The 20,962-nt window shown below is 42.7% G+C and overlaps 1 protein-coding gene across 3 annotated transcripts in view; it reads right to left on the bottom strand.

Annotated features, from left to right (window-relative positions):
• RALGPS2 (Ral GEF with PH domain and SH3 binding motif 2) overlaps positions 1-20,962 on the bottom strand; it is a 217,627-nt gene that overhangs the window by 26,730 nt on the left and 169,935 nt on the right. For all 3 annotated transcript variants that reach the window (XM_061634215.1, XM_061634214.1, XM_061634216.1), the window contains 4 exons: positions 20,768-20,835; positions 19,405-19,540; positions 17,620-17,771; positions 6,135-6,189 (listed from right to left, as the gene is read on the bottom strand). In XM_061634215.1, coding sequence (XP_061490199.1) covers positions 6,135-6,189; positions 17,620-17,771; positions 19,405-19,540; positions 20,768-20,835 — 411 coding nt within the window. The remainder of the gene's footprint in view (positions 1-6,134; positions 6,190-17,619; positions 17,772-19,404; positions 19,541-20,767; positions 20,836-20,962) is intronic.

Here is a 20,962-nt window from a genome sequence, read left to right as displayed (position 1 = left end):
AAAATAGCAAAAGACGCATGTGTGGAAGGACTCTGTGTTTGGAAGGACCCTGTGTGCTGCTGCAGCTGTGGCCACTGACTCTACAACTCTGCCATCCTGTTTTTTCTCTGCTCCAGGTATATGAAGGAGAGGGGCTGCCTGAGGCAGTGCCTCGGCGTCACACAAAGTGTCGCACTTGGAGTCGCCTTGGGGTTGCCTTGGAGAAGAAGACCATGGAAGATTATTTGCTCTTACTGCTTTGTTTTGGTTTGGTTTTCTGATAACTGTTATGATACGATGTGGGAATTGCCTTATTTTATATCTAGTTACTGTATTGTATACATTGTACATTTTCTGATAGTTGTTGTTGTTGCTTTTTTAATGATGTTACTTGATTTTGAATTGTATTGCTTATACTGATGTACTTGTAAGCCGCCTTGAGGGCCTTCTGGCCAACAGGCGGGGTACAAATAAATCTATAATAATAATAATAATGGGGGGTGAATAGGAAAACAAAACGAAAAATATTTAAAAGCAATAGGGGAAAAATAATAGAACCACAGATATTTTCCCAAGGAGTTAGTGTAGTAGTGAAGCTGGAAACTATTTCACTTATAGAGGACTATTGAGGGATTTGCAAATTGATGCTTCCTTTCCCCGCACCTAAACCCAGCAGAGGTACCAGCCCTTCTTTCCTAGTCTATTGTTAACATTTATTAGTATCTAGAGAATACAGAATTTTAAATAATACATTCCTGCCCAAAGAATTGCAATGTACACCATATGTTTAAAGCACACACACCCTTCCCAAGAATCCAGGAAACTACACGGTCTCGGCCCAGTTTATCTAAAGGAGCGCCTACAACACCACCAATCATGCCGCCTGACAAGATCGGCCACACAAGGCCTTCTCTCAGTCCCGCCAACCAAAGCAGCTAGGTTGGCGGGCACTAGAGAGAGGGCCTTTTCAGTGGCGGCCCCCACCCTCTGGAACTCCCTCCCACAAGATCTTCGGCACATCTCTTCCCTGAATATGTTCCGCAAGGCCTTAAAGACCTGGCTTTTTCAGCAGGCTTTCGGGACTTCTGGGGAGGCTTAATATTCTTCTGTTTTAAATGCCTCCTATTATGTATTGTTTGCTCTTATAATTTATATATTTCACTGTATTTTTATATTGTATTCTGCTATATTTATTGTATGTACGTCGCCTAGAGTGGCCACTGGCCAGATAGGCGACACATAAATTAAATTTATTATTATTATTATTAACTAGTTTGATAAAGTTGCCGGGAATTGTAGCTTTTGCAACACCTGCAATCAGCCCAAATAACAGAAAGAAGACATGTGCTGTGCTGATCTTGTTTTAGCAGGGAGGAAGCAACATTATTAAGACAGTTGATATAGTTCAGATGGTCACTTTAAATATGTCTGATTTACTTTGCAATTTTAGTGAAGTTTCCTACAGGAAATCATTTTCTTTTGTTTCTATTTCTGTGAATATGTGACATATAGCAACGCTCTGCAAAATTTATACTAAAAAAACTCCAAACATAATTGTGGAATAATGGCACTGACTTCTGCAGAATAGTCTCCAGTGGACCACAGAAGTATCTCAATTTGCACAAGATAAAACAGTGGGAGGTGAAATATATTCTAGCAAAATTCTAAGTGTGCTCTATGTTTTTAATTGACCGCGCCCACCTTGCCTTAAATGAAGTGGTTTGAACATAGCAGGCTGAAAACATGCATCTTCTTTTTTCCAACAGCTAGACTCATTGCTGAAGTAGCAACATATTGTAAACAGTCTTTTACATCAAACTGCAGTTTCAGATTCAACTTTTAATGCACCCAAAATAGAAATAGAACCTTCAATTTGAAACACAAAAGGCTGTCTTCACCATCATGTGACACTGACCAATAAAAAGGCTTTGAAATTAATAAAAATAAATTTGACACAGATTTCTAAGATGAATAATGAGGGAAATAAAATTTTCTAGTTTAGACTTCTGTAGTAACATTAGTAACACAGGATTGAAGCAAAGTAAGAACACCAACAAACATACAAAAATATAATTCTCCATCTTTGGAGATGGCAGGTGTTGCTATCACTCCCCATATGCTCAGAGGCACATGTTATCAAATTCTTCCAAGCTACACTGGAAGTGGATTGGACTGTGAAAGACCAACCCAAATTGTGTTTGCATTTTGACAAATTTGCAGGGCAATACAATATCTCCTGCTCCCCTGGTGCATTCACTATAGCTGCCCATTTCCCCTGCTTTTAAAGTTTGATAGAAATATCTGTGGGCTATAGGTACGTTCTTAAACCGCACTTTTTTTGCCTATTAGTGAAAATTATTATTACTTCTTGGGCCACGGGCCATTGCGCGTACAAACACAAGGACAGATAGAATTAAAACATTAAAACAATAAAACTGCTTTCAGTAGATAGAACATATATAAAAAGGGGATCTAATTACTTAAATGAAATTAACAGAGAATTTAGCTACTTATGTGGTTAAAATACATTATTATAATCTCAGTCCTGTGCCCAGTGCTGTTCAACATTTTTATGAATTACTTGAATGAGGAGGTGCAGTGAACGCTCATCAAATTTGCAGAGGATACAAGATTGGGAGGTATAGCTAATACCCTGCAGGACAGAAACAAAATTCAAAGGGATCTTAATAGGCTGGGGCATCAGGTTAAAAACAACAACATGAAATTTAACAGGCATATGTACAAAGTTCCACACGTAGGAAAAAGAAACCAAATGCACAGTTATAAGATGGGGGCAGAGCTTGGAAAAGTTACTTTTTTTGAACTACAACTCCCATCAGCCCAATCCAGTGGCCATGCTGGCTGGGGCTGATGGGAGTTGTAGTTTAAAAAAAGGTAACTTTTCCAAGCTCTGGATGGGGGATACCTGGCTCAGCAATACTACATATGAGAAAGCCCTTGGAATTGTTGTTGATCACAAGCTAAATATGAGCCAGCAGTGTGATGTGGCTGCAAAAAAGGCAAATTGCTATTCTAGGTTGCATTAACAGAAGTATAGTTTCCAAGTCATGTGAAGTACTAGCTTCCCTGTACCTGTCACTGGTTAGGCCTCATCTGTGCTCTGTAATACTCTGTAGCATCTTTAAGAGAAAACAATTTAGGCTGCACTCCTATATGCACTAAGGCTGCAGTCCCATGCACATCTACCATAGATCTTGGTGGGGCTTATTTCTGAGTAAATGTGCTTGGGATCACCTGCATGATAAGGTTTGAGATCAAAAAGGGACAAAACTGTGATTATGTTTGGGAGGGAAAGGGCAGAAAAATAATGAACTGTTCCGCCAAGACCCTCAGCAGTTTTCAAGTGGTTCAAGGAAAAAAAGTTTGGGAAACACTACTCTAGAAGATTTATGTGCTGTGTGTCTGATGTTTCTGTGATCAACTTCAGTTTATTCAGGTCATCTGCTATATCCTTAAGAGTGTTCAGTAGAGGCATCCAAATGAATGCGATCATTAATTGGACTAACAGTTTTTGAACCAAATGATATCCCACTGGTATCCATTTTTGCATTTGAAGCACAGTCACCTACATTTTCAAAATACGGAAATGGAGTCACTTCTTTTTGAATTAAATAACCTTTCTTGTACATCATCAAGGAGGGAACATTTTTCATTCCAAAAGTTAACAAGAGTCTTAAAGGTAACCCTTCCCATGATAGTCTTATACTTGTCCATATACTGAACAAAAGGGACCAATAAATATAAAACTATCATGCGAAGGGTTGCCTTTTATAATATTGTGGTTTTATTATTGATATTGTACTGGCTCCTTTTGGGAGAAAAACTGATATATATATGAATGAATGAATGAATGAATGAATGAATGAATGAATGAATGACACTGAACGCTAATGCCAGGTCAGTGTCCAGGAAGAGGAAGTGGCCTCCTCTCACTTTAGTATATGACATCAATTGCTTTTGACTAAGATGACACTTGGTGGGCAAATGGTAATGTCATTTGCTTAAAAGTACTGTATCCTCTTCATCAGCAGGATAAATTATGCAATGAATCAAAAAGATCATGACACTCTAGAGAAATCACATGTGACAACACCTATGGCAATCCACTGAAGCACTTTTTAATGGCCTGCCTTTATTATTTGGAACCTGTTTTTGATAAGAAGACATTGGAAATAAAGGCTAACTCTTCAGTGCAACTTTCAGATCTGGGACACAAAGTCCCTTAACCACAAGAATGGCCTGACAACAGGCAGATACCTATGGCATTGCCTGGGTAAAACTATCTCTCAAACAATAAGGAGTTGATATGAAAAGGGCACAAAGCATCATGATCTCATGCATACATCTTGATTTACATCAGTAGCTCAGTCAACTGTTGCATGTAAAACGCCATGCAGAAACATATTAAGTCTAGTGGTCTGAAGGCACTCATGTGGTACAAAAGAGAGAAGCAGTCTATGAGCAGCTCAGCCTGCACCTGAGCAACCAACTGCTGAGATGGAGGGGCCTGGCCAGAGTTCACAGCTTTTATAGGGCCAGATGGGACTCAACTGGCTCCTTGTGTCACTCAATTTCTGCTGGGCTGGGAATAGCAGTTTCACCCTCTGGACATCTGCAACAACGGTACTGCAGTGCACCTGAGACCATGACAGCAATTCCCTTCATTTGCAAGCTGCCACAGTGGCACATATAATGGAAGCCTCCAGTTCAAGATTCCTGTGTTTCTTGAGCTTTCACTGTCCAGTTTCTTAGGAATGGGAGCTGCCTCCCCTCAGCTCTAGATACTGTTTTCAATAGTTTTCCAACCGCTGCTGGTAGCTAACATGATCAGCCACAGATGTGAGATTAGATTATCTTGCAACAATAGTCCAAACACCAAAACACTGAAATACGTTGCCTTGAGCAAGCTCCACTAGATACCTGGATCTTGTAAATGCTGGCTATGAACCAGTAACTGTAGTTTTTCTATACACAACTATGTGATATAGTCAGTGTTAAGGATGGGAGCCACTGGTTACTCCGATTTGATTGCATTTGTTGAACTGGGAGGCACATCCCTTTCCATGAGCCATTGTTTCTCACTATCTCCTGCTGTTACTGGTTCAAAAGGGCTTTCCCTCTGCCCAGTGAACTCACCAAATCTCCCCTTCATGCCTCCTCCTTCCAAATTGTATTAGATCCTCCGCCCCCAGCCATGGGAGAAAGCAAGAGATTGTATGTCATTCAGTTTTAAATTAGCAAAGTGAGGACTCAGACTGCACAGTTCCAAGCTTGGAGTAGGAAAAGAACTGAGATCTGGTTGTCTGGAGGGAGAGAAACTGGTCCCCCCTTCCTCTGGTTCCCTGATTTTGGCTCCTTGGTATGTTTACCAACCCCCATCAATTGTTTGGCAGGACAGAGAGGATTTGCCAGCTGCACCCCGTGGGATGCTTGTGTGAGAGAGGGCAAGCAGGGAGAAGGAGCCTCCTGGATCAGCAGCAGCTTCCCCTCCCCTCCCCATCCTCTGTTGGGCAGGAAAAGAGAGGCTTTGCCTGCTGATGGATCAGCTGCAAGATCAACGCCACATTAAGCTTGCTCCTCTCCCCCACCCCCTTTTCTCCTATCAGCCTAAGCAAGCTCAGTTAAAAACCTCCTTTTTTAAACTCCTTTTTGCATTTTAATGTTGAAAACTGGCTGCTGAGGGGGGTGTCTTTGCAATCATCAGAGAAAGAGTGGATTGGGGCAAGCCAGTTACACCTCATCAAAGCACAGATGCAGACTGATCAGTTTAATTATAAAAAAACCCACCGTACTGAGGAAATTTGGGGGAGCCAGCAGCATTCAGGATTGGTTCGCAAGAATGATGGACATAAGGATTTGGGGGGAATTAGCTACAAATCTGAATTTAGAGGAAGCCTTTCCTTTCCCTTTCACACATTATTCTCTCCCATACAGACATAATCTCCCATATAGGAAAAACAAAGAAACCTAAGATAGCAGTCTGACAAAAAACAACTATTTAGGGATGTGTACTTGCATAAGTTCCATGCATGTTTTGTATGTACATTTTCTCTGACACAGAAATACAGAAGAACTATGATCTGTGAAACAGCCCTTTAATTTGAACACAATAAATATGAAGTGGCTTCTCTTACCTTTCAAATGCTGGCCACGAAGTCTCTTCACTGAGCTCTGAACCGTCACTGCTACCTAAGATCAGAATAAGAGTTTAAAGAATCATCTTATTCTATTATATATTTCCCATCATGCCAGAATGTCTCAAGAACCACTTGTGGAAGGGTCCATAATAAAATGCTATTTCTAAAAATATTAAAGTTCTCTGAGTGAAATTAAAGCATAAACAGCACAAAGCAATTTTGATAAGAGGAAATGAAGATGCAAGATCATTAACACTGGGGAAAAGAAAAACTATTGTATATTCTTGGTGCTGCTCTTGTAATATTATTAATTATAATAATTATTATTATTATTATTATTTTCTTGCTGTCAACATCTACCTTTAGGAACCGAAGACTTAAGGCAATCTAAAAAAATGAGAGTTCCTTGCTTCCTAGATTATTTATTTTATTATTCATTTAACAAAATGTATATACCACTTACATTAAAGATCTCTGAGCTGTTTACAAAACATTAAAGTTATCAATAAAATAAAATAATTAAAATATATTTAAAATAATTAAAACAGCTACTAAAAGATTAAAACAGATCAACATCTGTGTCTGGATAGGCTTGCCTAAACAAAAAAGTTTTAAACTGATGCTGAAAGGAATACAATGAAGGTGCCTGCCTGATGTCAATAGGCAGGAAGTTCGAAAGAATAGGTGCTGCCACACTGAAAGAACCATTTATTGCGAGTGCAGAATGAGTATTATGTGGCACCTGTAACAGTGCCTGTTCTGCAGAGCAAAGTGCTCGAGTGGCACATATGGGAGAAGGTAGTCTCACAAGTAAAATGACCCCATGCTGTTAAGGGCTTTATATACCAGTAGTAACACCTTGAACTTGGCCTGGTTACAAATTGGCAACCAGTGCAGATCTCTGAGCAGAAATGTTATATGCTGACAGGATTTCACTCCCATCAGCAATCTGGCTGCATCATTCTGCACTAATTTCCGTTTCTGGGACAAGTGCAAGGGAAGCCCCAAACAGAGCACATTGCAGTAATCCAGTCTTGAAGTCACCAATGCCTGAACTACTGTGATCAAGCTCTCCAGGTCCAGGAATGGTCATAGTTGTCTCACTAGGTGCAGCTGATAAATGGCACTCCCCCCACTTTTTTAAAATTAATTTTCCATAACATAATAATTGAAAATACATTCAGAAAGTAGAAGAGGAAAAAATCATATATTTATATACGTTTCAACAGAGAAAGGAAAAAAATCATACGATTTGTTATAAAGATATATTTCTCTTGTTTATATTATTTTCATATTAATTTCCTTTCCCTTTTTAAATAATGTATATGAAGAGTATGGATAGATATTATCTTGAATCTTTTTGTTTCAAAACATAATAAAGACCACTGTTCTACAAGTCTATTTACTTGTCTGGGTTTTTTTCTCTTCTAAGGTACGTCAATTTTAACATTAATATTGTCTCCCAGACTTTGTTAAACCAATAACAATTAATGGAGCTTCTTCCTTTTTTCATACCTTAGCAATTATTATTTTTGTTACCGTCAACAAATTTAAACTAAGTTCTAAATCAAATTCTGGAACCATGCCATCCAAAAAATTTAACAGTAATACTTCAGGGTTTGGGGGCAAAAAGTATCCTGTCATATCTAGAATTATATTACACACATTAGTCCAATATACTTGTATCACAGGGCAGCTCTGAAACAGATGTAGATGATCTGGTCGATTATTATCACATCTCCAGGACTGACTGTGCTGCAGAATATATATTTTAAGAGCCTATATGGGGTCAGATGCAGTTGGTACTGGACTTTATAGAAATTTTCCTTTAGGTCAGTTGATATTAGTTGAAATGGTGAAAACGAGGAAATGGGCTTCCTTCAAGTCGATCCTGACTTATGGCGACCCTATGAATAGGGTTTTCATGATAAACGGTATTCAGAGGTGGTTTTACCATTGCCTTCCTCTGAGGCTGAGAGGCAGTGACTGGCCCAAGGTCACCCAGTGAGCTTCATGGCTGTCTGGGGATTCGAATCCTGGTCTCCCTGGTGGTAGCCCAGCACCTTAACCACTACACCACACTGGCTGTCTAGTTGAAATGGTACTTTTGACCAAATCCATGCCCTTCTTGTCAGGTTTATTTCTTGTTGAATATCCCATTTCTTCATAAATCCTTCTTTCTTATTGTTAAATTTCATAATTATGGAATAAATTTTTCCAACTAGACTTTTGTTTTTGCCTGAGCTTAGCAAATTTTCAAACTCAGTCTCTTCCCTTAGCGGCCCATTTTTCCTAACTAAACATATTAAAGCCTCTCTTACTTGAAAATACTGATACAGATACGGTCTCTGACCACCCATTAAATCGACATTTTTGTATATGATTCAATTTGGTGCTCTGAGATTATGTTTTTTATACATTCTAAGTTTACTTGATATCACTTTTTAAAATCTCCTAATATTCCACTGATGTAAGTTATAAATTCATTTTGAAATAATGACATATGTGGTGATAAAAGGCACTTCTAGCCACTGGGACTGCCTGGGCCTCCAATGTCATGAGCTGGATCCAGACGACTGCGTAACTGCTCCTTCAGGGGGACAGCAACTCTGTCTAGGGCAGGCAATTGACCAATTTCTCAGACACGGGAACCACTCACCCAGAGTGTCTCTGTCTTGCCAGGATGTAAGCTGAGCTTATTCTCCTTCATCCATCCCAGCACTGGTCCAGGGCCCATACATCCTCTCCTGCTTCTGATGTTATGGAGAAGTAGAGCTAACTACCACCAACATACGGATGACACTTTGCCCCCAAACTCTTAATGACCTCTCCCCATGGCTTCATATAGATATTAAATAGCATTGGGTTTAAGATGGTACCCTTTGACACAACCACCAAAAGACAATCACCCAACACTCCTTTCTGGACTAGGACTGCGACCACTATAACATGGTGCCCCCAATTCTCATTCTACGGAGTTGGTCCAAGAGGATACCATGGTCAATGGTATTGAAAGGTGCAGAGAGATTGAGAAGCAGGAGCAAGGTTGCACTCCCTTTGTCCTGTTCTCAATAGAGGTCATCCATCAGGGCAACCAAAGATGACTCAGTCCCATGGCCAGGCCTGAACCCAGATTGGAATGGATCTGGGTAAACCATCTCATGCAAGAATGCCTGCAGCCACCCCACCACTACTTATCCACCACCTTCCCCAAGAAGGGGATATTTATTATTTATTTGAGTTATATCCTGCCTTTTCTCCTAGTAGGAGCCCAAGGCGGCAAACAAAAGCACTAAAAACACTTTAAAACATCATAAAAATAGACTGTAAAATATATTAAAACACAGCTACCATTAAAAACATATTAAAACAAAACATCTTTAAAATTATTTTTAAAAAAGATTTATTTTTTTTAAAAAAAGATTTAAAAATATATTTAAAAGCAATTCCAACACAAATGCAGACTGGGATAAGAACTCTACTTAAAAGTCTTGTTGAAAGAGGAAGTTCTTCAGTAGGCACCAAAAATATAACCGAGATGGTACCTGTCTAATATCTAAGGGGAGGGAATTCCAAAGGGTTGGTGCCACTACACTAAAGGTCCATTTCCTATGTTGTGATAAGAAGGTATCGGCAGGAGGCCCTCACCTGCAGAGTGCAGTGATCAACTGGGTATATAAGGGATAAGATGATCTTTCAGGTATCTTGGTCCCAAGCTGTATAGGGCTTTGTACACGAAAACTAGAAACTTGAACTTAGCCCAGTAGTTGATAGGTAACCAGTGCAATTCTTTTAGTAGAGGAGTGACATGTTGGTGATAACCTGTTCCAGTGAGCAGTCTCGCTGCTGCATTTTGCACCAGCTGCAGTATCATGGCCCTGTCAGAGGACTCATCAGTTGAGGATAACTCGGGAGTAACAGCAGCAGACCCAGAAGCAGCAGACCCAGAAGCAGAAACGGAGGAAACTCCTGAGAACCCAGCTCCTTCTCCCCCTCACCTGCAGAGCACCCCAGACACAGCTGAAGCCCTTCAGCCAGACGCAGAGAGTGAACAGGATACTCCCCCCTCACCTGCAGAATGTAGACAGCAGAAGGTCAGGCAGATGAGGGGCAGGCCTGTCCACTTAAGGCCAAAACGCTGAGGGCTCACACCTGCTGACAAACCTGCTCCTTAAAAGTCAAACCTTGGTTTCAGCTTGTGGCTGACTACAACGTCAGGCGTGACCACTGTGTGTCTTCCTATCCCCTGAACCTTGACTTGGACTGATCTCTCGGCAAACTAGACCCGGACCTTCACTGATGTCTCTTCTGGATTTCTGGCTTGGCACGTAAGCTTCGAATGGCCTGTGCCCTTATCTTGCTTCCTCCTTGCTAGCCTGGCAGATTTATAGCCAAGCTGCCGGCTGAGGACTTACAGCCTGGTAATTACCAAGGAATCTCCAGCCCTGCCTGCACCCCCACTGACACTGCTGTCTCAGTGAAGAGCTCACATGCAGCTTCTGGACCAACCTCAAGGGTAGCCCCACACAGAGTGCATTACAGTAATCTAAACTGGAGGTTACCAGCACATGGACAACAGTGGTCAGGCTATCCCTGTACAGAAACGGCCGCAGCTGTCTTACCATCTGAAGCTGGTGGAAGGCACTCCAAGCCACGGAGGTCACCTGGGCCTCTATCAAAAAGATGGATCCAGGAGCACCCCCAGACTATGGACCTGCTCTTTCAGAGGGAGTACGACCCCATTCAAAGCAGGCAACTGACCAATTATCCAAACTCGGGAACCACCAACCCACAGCGTCTCAGACTTGCTAGGATTGAGAGTCAGTTTATTGGTCTTCAACCAGCCCACCACAAAGTCCAGGCACTGGTCCAGGGCTTCCACAGCCTCTCCGGATTCAGATGTTCAGTGGATTCCATTAGTCTCTGGGGGTGGACCATCTTAATCTGTCCACCACTCCTGCAGGGGAGGATCAGAGCCATAATTCTAAACTTCATGAGGAAGTGGTCTGACCATGACAATGGAGTCACATCCACCCCCTCTATCTCCAGACCACCCCTTCCTCCATCTGGAGCAAAAACCAAGTCGAGGGTGTGCCCTGTCCTATGTGTCGGGCCAGTAACAAGTTGAGACAGCCCCATGGTCATCATGGAGGCCATGAAGTCCTGAGCCGAAACACTAGAGGCAGCCTCAGCATGGACACTGAAATCACCCAGCACTATAGTTCTGGGCTCCTCCAGCACCACAGCCGAGATGACTTCCACCAGCTCGGTCAGAGAAGCTGCTGGGCAGCAGGGTGGATGGTACACCAGCAGCATCCCAGGTGCAGGCCCTCACAGCCAGCTCCAAGACAGAGTGGTTTCCTGGTGACAGAGATGGAAGTTCTGTAGACCACAGCAACTCCTCCCCCCCATCCCTGCAGCCTGTGCTGGTGCTGCAGTGAGTATCCAGGTGGGCAAAGCTGGGTCAGATCAAGCCCTCCAAGCTCACCCACCCAGGTCTTGGTAATACACACCAAACTGGCACCTTCATCCACAATCAAGTCATGGATGAACGTGGTCTTATGTACCGATCTGGTGTTAAACAACACATACAGGCCAGTGGGCACAGCAGATGAGCAATCCATGAGAGGAGTGGCAGCAAGGAACAAGGCGCAGATAGCCTTGCCTTTGCCTTCTTGGGTAGTTCACCACCTCCCCATGGCTATATTTCCCTCTGCCGGTAATCACTGAAATTGGGGTGGCATCACCCATGTTCCTCCATACTAAGGCAAAATGTTTCCTTTTATTCATTTCCTGGCTCGCTTTCTGTCTTAGAGACATCTTTATTCAGTAGTCTTTGCCTCAAAAGGCCCATTTTCTGGCTTGGCTGTGTCGTTGTGCCTGTTCTCTCTCTCATCCTACTGCCTGTGCCGCGTCTGTTAGGGTCTGTTTCTACACTGTTGTTTGGTCTCCTGTACAGGGCCGGATGATGTGAACCGCTTGGCTGTGAAATGAACAGGGTGTCTGAGAAGGCCACACATGCCAGGGGAGGGGGTCGCACAAAGGAATGAAAGTCCTTCACAAATTCTTATTCTCTTGACCCTCTGGTTAATTAATCTAAGATATTCTCCACTGCCAAGGCTGTTTTCACAAACACAGATTGCAATTGCTCTTTAGAGGACATTCTCTAAAGTAATTAATATTGCGCTGGCCAGCCAGGGCAAGGAGACTGTGGGCTGGAACATTGATCGCTTCATCTCCGTGACCAAGCTGAAGTACTATTTTGCCCTGGACATTGTCTATGTTGGCAAAAATCTGAGGTTGCTCCTGTTCCCTTTCCTGCACCAGGACTGACAGGTACAGTACCAATAGGACACCCCAGTGGCACCACGCTTTGATGTCAACGCATTGATGTAAGAACTAGTAGATATCGTTAAAACATTAGGAAAGTGCTGACTGTTATTGTATTGTTACTGAAAGATGTTTGCTGTTGCTTTTTTAACAATGTTAATATTTTGTTATTTAAATTTTGGTAAATTGTACTGTTCTTTTCTGATGTGTATTTTATATTTTTGTGTTTATTTTTTATGAGCCTCCTTGAGGGTCTTTTTGGCCAAAAGGTGGCATAGAAATAAACCATAACATAACATAATAGGTTGTTTAAGCTGAAAGACCTCATAATAGCCTTTACGATATGGAGCCCCCAGACAACCTGTCACTCTAGATCTATATAGCACTGAACTGCACAACATTTAAGTTTTCTTCCCCCAATAAAGCTATTAAGAAGGCCTTGCCATTACAGTACATGAATCAGTGATCAGGGATAATAATGGATAGGGTTGCATATAAGTATGGGAATCTGGAAAAATGGAAATCTTCACAGCAACTACATGGACTAGCCACCTAAGGTTAAGGTGCTTCCAGCTGAGAAACTCCCTCCTAGTCGAGCTGAGAAGATGTCCAAGGCTCCTTTTCCTGAGTTGCCCAATATCCTTGAAGCGAATAACCCCCAGACAGCAAAAGCCTCCATAACAGGGAGTAAAGCCTGAAGTGGGAAAAAAACCATTCCCTGACTGATACAGGTAAGAAGTAACACCGGCCATCTCATGAAACGCCTTCAGGGCTTCCTTCAGCGGAACAAGGGCCTCCTGTCCTGCCTGAATTCGAAGAACTCAGACTCAGACATGGCTGTGTTTTTTTCTTTTATTATAGTAAGAGAGAGTTTCAATTCAGTGCACTTCATGAATCTACCTACGGCTGACTCAGCACTCAGCATCGCTCTAGGACTAACTAGACACTCCTTCGCAGCATTATGATGTTGACTCAGCACTTCCTTCTCCCCCTCGCTCAGCTTAAGTAAGGCTGGGTGGGCACCCTGCTTGCGTGTCTCAATGTCACTCTTGGGAGTATGCTTGCAAGCGAAGGCTTCGCCTCAACTGTGCATCTCCCACCCCATTCGCCTCCTGGTGCGAGGTGAAGGCGCAGCCTCTGTCACCATCACATCTTCCCCCTCCAAGGGAGGAGGACTGCCTGCTGGCGATGCAGGCACAGGGAGAGGGGAAGCATCAGGCTGGGAAACAACTGGCTGCTCAGGTTGACTTTCCATAGGGGTATCTGGAGCTGCTGGGGTTGAACTGTTGAAGTCCAGAGCTGGGGCGCCTTCTGGGTCCTACTCCCCACTTGGCCCTTCACCGGCTCAAACATTCTTCTCTAAGTCCTCCTCCTCCGCTTTGTTCTCATCTGTCCACCCGCTCCCAGCAGGGCTCACAACATCTCCCTTGGTTTACTCAGCATCAGCAGCATATCAGCAGCATGTTTTTGACCATTCACAACCATCCCTTGGATCTTGAGATCATTCCTTATCCTGTTAGCCAGCACTGCAATCAAGAGGGCAAACAAGACAGGTGAAGGTGGCACCTCTGATTAATCCCCAGGGAAATGCTTAGTTGGAAGCCACTAATGCCCAATGAAACTGCTGGTGTGGAGTAAACCTGGCCAATAAGTATAGGAACTTAAAAGCCCATCCTGTACAGCAGACATTTAAGGAAAATCCATTCAATTCTATCAAATGCCTTTAAGGAATCTAATGATATGAGAGCAGCCAGGTTAGCTGATCCATCGGTGACACAAATCACATTAATCACCCTTCAAATGGAGCCTGCAATGGTCCTATTAGGGATAAAGCCCATTTGATCAGAAGCAATATAACAGTCTATAAAATCATTCATGTTGCACCATCACTCTGGATAACTTTGCATCCACATTCAGAAGGGCAGTGGGACGATATGAGCTCACCAGTGTTGGATCTTTGTCTGGCTTGGGAAGGACAACAAATGAAAAAGCCTTTCATATCTCTGGTCTCCTACCCTCAGTTAAGATAGCTTTAAACAATTTTGTTAACCACAGAATGAGATGAGACCAAAATGCCTTATAAAAATCTGTTGAGAACCCATCCAGGCCAGGGGCCTTACCAGTCTTCAGTCTCTTAATGCTCTCAGCCTCCTGAATTGGACTATACAGCAATTCCCTATGCTATTTGGACAAAGCTTTTATGCCAATCCTCTCGAGGTATGCATCTATCTGTCCATCTTCTGGATTGTCTGAGGAGTATAGGGAAGACTAGAATTCAGCAATTGCCTTGTTTATACTGCTTGCTTCATGACATAAATGGCCTGTCTTATCCCTAAAGCCCACGATAAGGTTCCTAGTAGACCTCCTTTATTTTAGGTCATAGGCTAAAAGCCTCGAGAACCTGTTGCCAAATTCATAATATTTATGCTTTAAATGTGCTAATGCCACATAGATTTTCCCAGTTTCCAGTATGGCAAAGTCCATATGGGCTTTTTGAAATAATCTATAAACTCTATAGCAGTCCATTGCTTTGAACTGCCTGTCCAGATGGTCAAAACTGGATAGGAGACATTTAAACTCATGATCCCTCTTCCTATGCAACCTACTAAGTTTGCTAATACAGTGGTCGCTCACCACTGTGGATTCTGCTTTCTGCTTTCAATACAGAAACACAAAACTCCTAGAACTATTGGGCCAGTGGCACCCTACCCAACTTCACATCTGGAACCAACAGCCACTTTAAAGAGGAAGCCATGGTCGCCGGGATCACCTCCAAGATTATGCCTTAAACCCATTTACTTGCATGCTTTACCTGTCATTTTTAATTCTAAACAATGACGGGTAACTTTGGCATCAGAATTCTGGATAGAAGTGTTTTCTCTAAATGCTTTGGAATCATTCAGCTTGTACTCAAAGTAATAATATCTTCAGGCTAGACAGAACCTGCATTTTTCATGCAACTTCTAACACATCTCAGGAAGTTGTATGCATGCAAAACCTATCACTGAAGTCTTCCTTACAAAGGAGTAAAAATGGTGATATATGCAGGTTATTATTCATGATTTTAAAAAAGCTTCACGATAGAAAGAACAAAAAAATTAAGTTTTCCTACAAAATATTAAGACCAGTAGAGTATACATGAGTGCAGATTATGGCTTGGCCATCAATTGGTCTGGGAAAGGTTACAACAAAAACAGAGATATGTTGACAGGCAGGATGTGAACAAAACGTGAACTAGTTAAGATAGATAATGCCCAATTAATTTAAGGCAAAGTCTGTATTGTCCATGAATGTTTATAACTATCACACATTTATTTAATGCCAAACCATATATTTGTAGTGTGATATGGTTTCTGCTCATGGGGATATAATTATAAAGTCCAATGGCAATTCAAGCCTTACTTCTTTCTGAGTTTATGTTTGTGACATCAAAAGGAACTGCAATGAGCTGCACCCAAGGTGCAAAGTTAAAGTGAGAAGGAGGTCTAATTAGGTTAGAACTATTACACAGAGTTCTGAAACAGATAAGCAAGTAGTGTTTTTAAACAGCAGAGTGTAACTAGCATTACTGAGTGGACCTGGACAGTTCTCTAAGGCTGCTGGAGGGGATGCCCTTAGCTGAGCAGTTGGTATTGGCTGGGTAGGGATGCATTCAAGAGAAGAGAAAAGCCTTGAGTCTCTCATCCTTCTTGGGTTCAGCTGAGAAGGAGGAAGATTACTATTTAGATTTGAATTTCTTTTATTGCCGCTCCAGGATCGTTCTGTCCTATTCTGGCATTTAGATCACCTGCCACTATCACAAAGGATTCTGGATACAAAGTGGCCAATTTGGTAATATACTCTTCTAATTTGGACCAAATACTCCTGCTCAGGTGCCATTTTCCTTCCAACACCCCATTGCCCAGGATCTTTCCTGACACTGATGGAACCCTGAGAGCAGCATGTATCACCAAAGACAGTACTGAAGGTATCAGAATTGAAGCAGCAATAGCAAAGCTTGGCATTGGACCTGGTATGAAGGGCAGATCAGCTCATATGGAGGGCAATGCTTTGACGATTCCAGAGACCACCACCATACTGTGACAGCTTGGTCCAAGTTGGCAGAGTCGTTAGTAATGACATGGATGGGACAAGAGGACAGAAAAAAACAAGAAGCCAGCGAAGGCAGCAGTGTGAACCTCTAGCCCCTGGGCAGAATGAGACCATTAAGATGGGCTGCAAAGGAAAATTGGGAGCCTGAGACCCTAATTGTTCTTTGGCAAGCAAGGCTTGTAGTAAACACTTATCAGCCGACCAGGGCTTACAGGAAGCCCTGTATGGATCACCTGCACTATGAAGTTTCTGATCAAGAACTCAGTACTGCAGCTCATCTCTGCTCAAAGTGGAGCTTGCTGCAAGTGCCAATCACTTGGCCGGCACTTGCAGCAAGCCCTGCAGGGATCAGCTCTCAATTGAGAGTTCCTGTCCACCTGTCTGTCTGTGACCTGCCAGCTGGATCTAGTTTTTCATCCCTGCCTTAGGGGACTTAGCCTTCTGCCTGTTGCTGGAAGGGCCTGCTTGCAATTGAGACAACTGATTATCTGCACACATATCTGCTAAATAGTTGACAATGTGAACACAAACTGACAATGTGGTGTTCTCCTAGACTGAGGAAACACTAACTCTGCCTGTTGGGGGTGGTGGTGGCAACTTACTGCCACAAGTGGAGCACCTGCAGAACCTTCAGTGGCATAGGCTCCCTTGCAAAAGAGACAAGGGTGCCCTGAGGTGCAAAGTAACTGAAGAAAAACAAAAACATAATTTGAAAATAGAGACTAGAAAACAAAAGAAGAAAAAGTGAAAGTATGAAGAAAACAGGGCCTAGATTGCACTCTGAGGTAAAAAATGGATGCAAAAGTCTCTGATGAACTAGAGCCGCAGCAGTTGAAAGGAACTGAGTGGGAAGGCGGGAGTCACACTTCCTTGAGCATGTGCGTTGAAGTGGGAGTGGGCTTCCTGCCAAAATGTTTCTTTAGCCCTAGAAAGTTCTGAACGCAGTTCTGTATGAGCATCAAAACCTTATGTGGAACTGCACCAAGACCATGAAGAATTATTCTTGTAACACCTTTGGATACAAATAATTTTTACTGGGTTAGTAGGTTTAAAATCTCACCTATTGAAATTCCACTGGAAAGAGTGGAGCTCTCTGCCTGCCCCCTTGATGGGGCATGTGGTTCCATGACACTATCATCTAACAGATGCCTTGGTCCTGCATTGGGGAATGTTGCACTTTTAAACTCTGCTGTGTTCGTCTTATGAATGAAACTGGAAAAAGAGCAAAGGATGTAAATACTAAACACATGACTTTAAGATGTAAAAACATAGTTGCACATTTGTCACAAGATAACGCACTTTCTAGTACCCACTTATATTTATATATACACAACGTCCTCAATAACGATTACCACACACATTTTTATGACTGCGTTTTGCTTGCAAAAACACTAGCATTAAAGAATTGGCTCCCTGGTATATACACCATTACAGTTCATGGTGCTTTGTGTGATTTTGCCATTAAAACCCTAGAACATTTGGGAGCAAAGTTTAAAAAGTAAATGTAAACCAGCTCATCCTACGTTTATACATTTTCTAAAGATGTGTGATACATAAAGATGATTAACATTAGATCATCTCATGATGTACCAAGGGATACTCAAATGTTAACAGAAAACCTACAGATAAGACCTGCACAAACGGGACCCAACATAGTCACCAGCTATGTACTGTGCTCTGCCAGATGCTTGACAGACACCCAGCTTTTGCAGGCCCAAGTAGGTAGCAACAAACAGGAGACTTTCTGAATCCTAGGCAGACTTCCATAAATGGCAGGTGGCAAGCTATTCACCTTGGGGGACCTATATAGTACTGGACTGCCCGAGAAATGCATCAGCACGCTGCTAATTCATGGCAAGTCATGGCTTATTTTTCACCATGGCTTAACAATACATGCAAATTGGGTCACTTGGTGCTAAAGCAAAATGACAAACAAGATACCAAGAAAAACTTTTTTTTTACCGGGGGGCAGAGCTCCTCTGCTTGCTTTGCTCACCACCCCACATAGCCCCTACACCCCCACATACTCCAGACACCCCCACATACTCCAGACACCCCCACACCATCCCAACCCAGGCACCTCCCCCACACACACCAGGCACCCACACACACACCAGGCACCTCCCCCACACCAGTAACACCTCCATCCACACTAGGCACCCCCCACACCCACTTTGGGCATCCCCCCACACCCTGGGCGGATACCCCCCCACACACCCTGGGCAGGCACCTCCCCACACACACCAGGCAACCACAGACTCTCTCTGTCTCACAAACACCCAAGTAGACACAGCCCTGGCACTTCCAAACACACACACATACCAGGTACCTCCAAATACCCCCAGGCACTTCCAAACACACACACAGGGACTCACAAACTCTTCCCCTCCCCTGGGCATCCACAAACCTTACCATCCTCCCACCTGCCCAAGCCGCCACTGTCACTGCCAATCCTCGGCCGTTTACGGGCCTTCCATATCCCCGGCCTGAAGCAAAGGTGCTGCCCTGCATAGGCTGCCATTGCTGCCTTGTGAGCTGCTTACCAGTCTCCCCCCCACCCCTGAGCCCAGCACAGCTCCAGCTCCCTTCCTTCCCCACCCCTGCTCCCAGCCTTGAGCCCAGCGTGGCTCTCTTTGCCTGCTGCTGCTGCTGCCACTGCCACCAAGGCAGGCAGCTGATATGTTCACACTGCAGTTCACTTGCTTCAGCTGCCCGCCTTGACTGCCCACTCTGCTTGCCACAAACCCTTCAGCTGCCACCACCGCATGCCTCAAAGTGACAGCAGATGGGGATCACGATGCTAACACACACTGCCTCTAAGCGGAATTTCAAATCAAATGCTGACTTGTATCCTAAACTGTGACATTTCCTATGTCCATGTGGCATCAGATTCCTAGGGGAAGGGGGAGTCGGTGGTAGCAATGCTCCTTCAGCTGCAGGATTTTTTCGTACACTTTGTGGTGATGCTCCCATTTCAGGGCCTGCAAAGAAACCAAGAAAGAACAGTAAATTCTAGGTAAGTGTGACAAATACTTATGACACCTATTACAATTCAGTACCTATGCTCCTCAACAGCTATGCCCAAAATAGAGCTGATAACTTTAAAAATGCACATACAGACTCTTATAAAACAGGTTGAAGTTTTTTTTTTAAATCACACTAAATTATTTTGTTGAAATATCAAAACAGATTGTGTGACTTCTATGAACATAACAAGCCTTTGGTGACTAGTAACCTAAAGCTGAATTCAGCCAAAAAAAGAGGTTTGTGAAAATTGGAATACTAACACGCTCTTTCTGCTGATGCAAGTATGCGCGCTATGCTGTGCTATAGGGATGCCTTTTAGTTCTTTTTTTGGTAAGAGGTGTCCAATAGGTGACCAGTGTCATCTGTCTGCACAATGTGTGAACATTCCTAGTAGTAACACTGGAATATATTACGGCAACCTGGAGTTACTCCAAATATGAGATACGTCTCCTGCCATGTGCTGCGCTAAATGTCTTGCTCTCCAGGCACAGAAAATGCCACATTATTAGGCATGGATATATTTCATGTCGTTTCATGTTATTACTGACTCACATCTAGAGAATGAATATGCAGATGGAGGCACTTGTAAAAATCTGAAATGATTTCTTATAAAAGTTGTTACCTGAATTCTAGACACAACAGCTCTCTCTAATTCTCTATCTCCATTTATTTATAATACAGCAAGAGCTCGTTAGAATGCTCATCACTTTCACAAAGTAACTTAAGTCTGCAAGAACTTCATTCTCAAAATAAACACAACTGTAAAACAGCAGAAGCCCTCTTTTAACATAGATGCTTTATTTTTATCAAGAAATCAGACAACAAAAAATCCTCCAACTTGGTGCAATTTCTTTGTCTTTAGGCAAATATAATAGCATATTGTCAATGGACTTGAAATTAAAAGGAGATAAAAGCATGAAGTGGGAAGAGAAGCCTGAAAGCCTGGTGTACACGTGGATTCCACAAAACATGTGTAGAAGAGCTTTTAAGTTCTCCTTTCAATAGCTGAAACTAGCTGCCACTAAAGAAGAGTTGCAGGACTTAATATTGGACCAACGCAACATTTTCAGTATATATCTCAGACAGACTTGGTTTTTAAACCTTTAATAGAAAATTTTAAAAAAAGAACTGAAGAGTCATTAAAAATATGTAAATTTTATTGTTCTCTGATAAACATTTACCTACTAAATCTTCACGAGATGCAGCAGAACGTGGGGTACTGGTCCCAGGTTCTATCTTTAATGAAAGCCTGCATTTAAAAAAAAAAGGTTTGCCAATAACACAGTGTAGGTGGAGACAGGTAAACATCTTATGCTGGAGGTATAAATTTACTGTTCATTTTGAGCTCTGCATAGGAACCCAAACATAAACTATTT

This window comes from Rhineura floridana, chromosome 6, assembly GCF_030035675.1.
Source record: "Rhineura floridana isolate rRhiFlo1 chromosome 6, rRhiFlo1.hap2, whole genome shotgun sequence".
Taxonomy (NCBI): domain Eukaryota; kingdom Metazoa; phylum Chordata; class Lepidosauria; order Squamata; family Rhineuridae; genus Rhineura; species Rhineura floridana.
The sequence above is the reverse complement of the archived record's forward strand: the minus strand, read 5'-3'. Positions and strand labels throughout refer to the sequence as shown.